Consider the following 2,997-nt stretch of genomic DNA (forward strand, 5'->3'; position numbering starts at 1 on the left):
TTCACTTTCATTTCCAGTGCACAAGCTACCTTCCAACTTTCATCATAACCAAGCATCACAAAGTTGACATGTTGGGGAACCTTCAGTGCCTGAGGGAAATTATATTACGTCAACTGCAACAGAACAATGCATGATAACATAATGCTTTACCGTTACAGCTGGGTGTTTTTTTTTTTTTTTCTCGTAATACTCTGCTCGTAATACTCTGCTTCTCGTACTTGCCACCTGTTGTATTCAGTTTTTCAGTGGTCTAATTGTGTTCATTTCTAATAATTATTTAATTACCATAATAAAAATTTTTTCAGTTTTAGCACGTAGTTCAGACAAAATGATACATTTCATAAATGTGCATGCAAAAAAATCGTTAACTAAAATGATAACAAAAAAACATAAAAACTAGCATGAACAATAAATAAGCATAAAATGCAGTAAAAATATATTTAAATTGTAACAAAAATATAAATATACTTATACTAGAAATCATATTTAAACTGTGGAAAAACAGTTGCAACGGTGCTCTATTGAGCCGCCAACAGCATCAGTTGAACGCCCCCATGATTTCCACTGACAGGAACTTCCTCAAGGAATCCCAGAATTTGGGCATCACCTACCTGACAGGTGTGGTCAGTGTTTCTGGCCTGTTTCATTTTGATCCAGCCTGACAAGTGTGGAATGCCAGGTGTCACTTTCTCAAAGTATAAAAGGCAAAGCACAATGTCACATCATCATCTCACAGCATCTCAGCTTCAGCTGCACTCGCTGGAAAACAGTAGAACTACAACAGGTGAGCAAACTCTTCATTTTACATTAAGTGTTATGTATGATGTACATACACTGTATTTGGCATAAATGAAATTCTCAATTTTCTTACTAATGAAGATTTATTACCTGATTTCAGAAAATATGTTCTGGATTAGAATCACCATCGTTTGCATGTGCATATCCCTGCTGGAAGCCCATAAGGAGTGTGCAAGACACATAAAATGGGTGCATCTCATTCAGTCATTAAATTCAATGGTAAATGTCCTTAAAACAACATAATTCCGATTTCTACTAAATGTGCAATTTTAAAATAGAGATATGCTTTGTGTTTTGAAAGGGCACTGCGATATCTCACGACTGTGCATTTGATTATGAAGAAGCCAGTTTGTGTGATCCACGTCACCTGGCCAATATGGTTTGTACATCTGCCCTTATTCCATATGTTGCTGATAAATAATGTTTTATATATGGTTAAAAAAAATAAAATAAAATACAAACTAAGATTAATGTTTTGCTCTTCACAGGTGGATCATAATGCAATTCTTCTGGTCGACATTGTCAAGAAAACAGAAACAATGTACAGGGAGAATCCAAACCCACAGACGTTTATTGAGGCCCTTCATCACACCCGTCACACCCTGAGCAACTGTGTAAGAATCACAAATGTGTTGTTATAAAGTATAATACAGCCACACAGCTCAATATCAACATGATAATCATGTTGTCTGTTTTTTTCCCGGTAGATTCATAACTCTGACAATGCTGAAAATGAGCCTGTGACCACATGCTTCAACAAATTAGAAGCTTTTCTTAAGAAAAAGGTATTTTTTAAAACTATTTATCTATTATTAAGTATTTATCTGTCTGTCTGACTGTCTTTATCTGTCCATATTAATGTCTTTTTTTAATGTTTTTATTTTTTTTTCAGTCCCACTCGCAATGTGCATGGGAAATTATTAATTCAAAAGTGAGGGAGGTTCTTCAGAGGCTGGAGAAACGCTCTGTCAGAGATCGGCGTTAGAGACTTTATCATGCATGTATTAATGCTTATATTTAATTGCAAAAAAAGGTGACATTTTATAAGCTTGATGGATATATGTATATTTTAAGAATTGCACATTATATACAAAATGTTTAAAATTCATGATTTATTGAGTTTATTGCTGTATGATCACTATAAGCTTGATCGATATGTAGTAGTACAGATTTAGTTTTTCTATTTTTCTAATAAAATTGTAATGAAATGCAAACACTGTAATACATAGAATATGATATTATTATCATTATTATTTATGTTTTAGTGTTAAAATGATATATATTTATGATCTGAGTATATGATCTGAACTTCTGACATATCCATTTGAACTAATACTACCTAATGTTACAATATTACTACCTGATGTTAATGTTCTTCAGCAAACATAATAAAGAAAACTTATACAATCACCATTCTGTTATTTATGGTGTTTGAAACTGTATTTTAAATTGGTACAACATCTACATCAACAAATCTGATAGTACACAATGATGTTAAAGTTGATTAATACAATATCCATTTTGTTATTTTGTTACCCATTCTCAATAGGAAAGAGCCCAAGCAACACTGTTATAAAAAAAATAAAAAATAAATAAATATATATATATATTATATAAAATATAAATATATATATTACCACGCATAATAAGTGCATTTTCATTTGTTAATTTAGGGATATCAGAATATGATTTCCGTTCTGAGACACAAAAGCAGTTTTCTGACATTCATTCTTTTTTAAGAAATCATAATGCCTGAAAATTAGACCATACAGGCCTGACTGTGAATGATGCTCCTGCAATGGCATCTCCTTGCGGTTTTTTACACAAGCCAACAGACGGCAGCATACTCTAAAAATAACGGTTGCAAAGCTACTAATATGACTGGCACTAGTTTAACACCGTCAAAGTTAACTTTAATCACTAATTTACTTGTAAGGTGAACGCAATTATAAGTACGCAAATTTAAAGATGACAGAAATAAACTTATTGTTAATTTAATTTCAACGTTGCTCTTTGACGGCATCTCGCAGTTTCCTGGAATACTAGCCGGACCATATTTGTCAAATTACTGTCCCGCCTACATCAGCTTCCTACGCGGAAACGCCGCCGACAGCGTTTACTATTTGTTAGAATTCCGACAGGAACGCGGGATCTGACCAGCCATTGGCTGAGAGAGCTGTCAGTCACAGATATTACCGC

The 2,997-nt window shown here is 33.5% G+C and overlaps 1 protein-coding gene across 1 annotated transcript; it reads left to right on the forward strand.

The window, feature by feature from the left end:
* The first annotated feature begins 470 nt into the window (after positions 1-470).
* On the forward strand, positions 471-2,186 carry LOC122142306. The gene is made up of 6 exons (XM_042752351.1): positions 471-784; positions 899-1,017; positions 1,100-1,177; positions 1,287-1,412; positions 1,506-1,583; positions 1,691-2,186. The coding sequence occupies exons 1-6, from the start codon at positions 673-675 to the stop codon at positions 1,781-1,783; spliced, it is 606 nt and encodes a 201-aa protein (XP_042608285.1). The 5' UTR covers positions 471-672; the 3' UTR covers positions 1,784-2,186.
* Positions 2,187-2,997: the final 811 nt, after the last annotated feature.

The sequence above is a fragment of the Cyprinus carpio genome, chromosome B24, assembly GCF_018340385.1.
Source record: "Cyprinus carpio isolate SPL01 chromosome B24, ASM1834038v1, whole genome shotgun sequence".
NCBI lineage: Eukaryota > Metazoa > Chordata > Actinopteri > Cypriniformes > Cyprinidae > Cyprinus > Cyprinus carpio.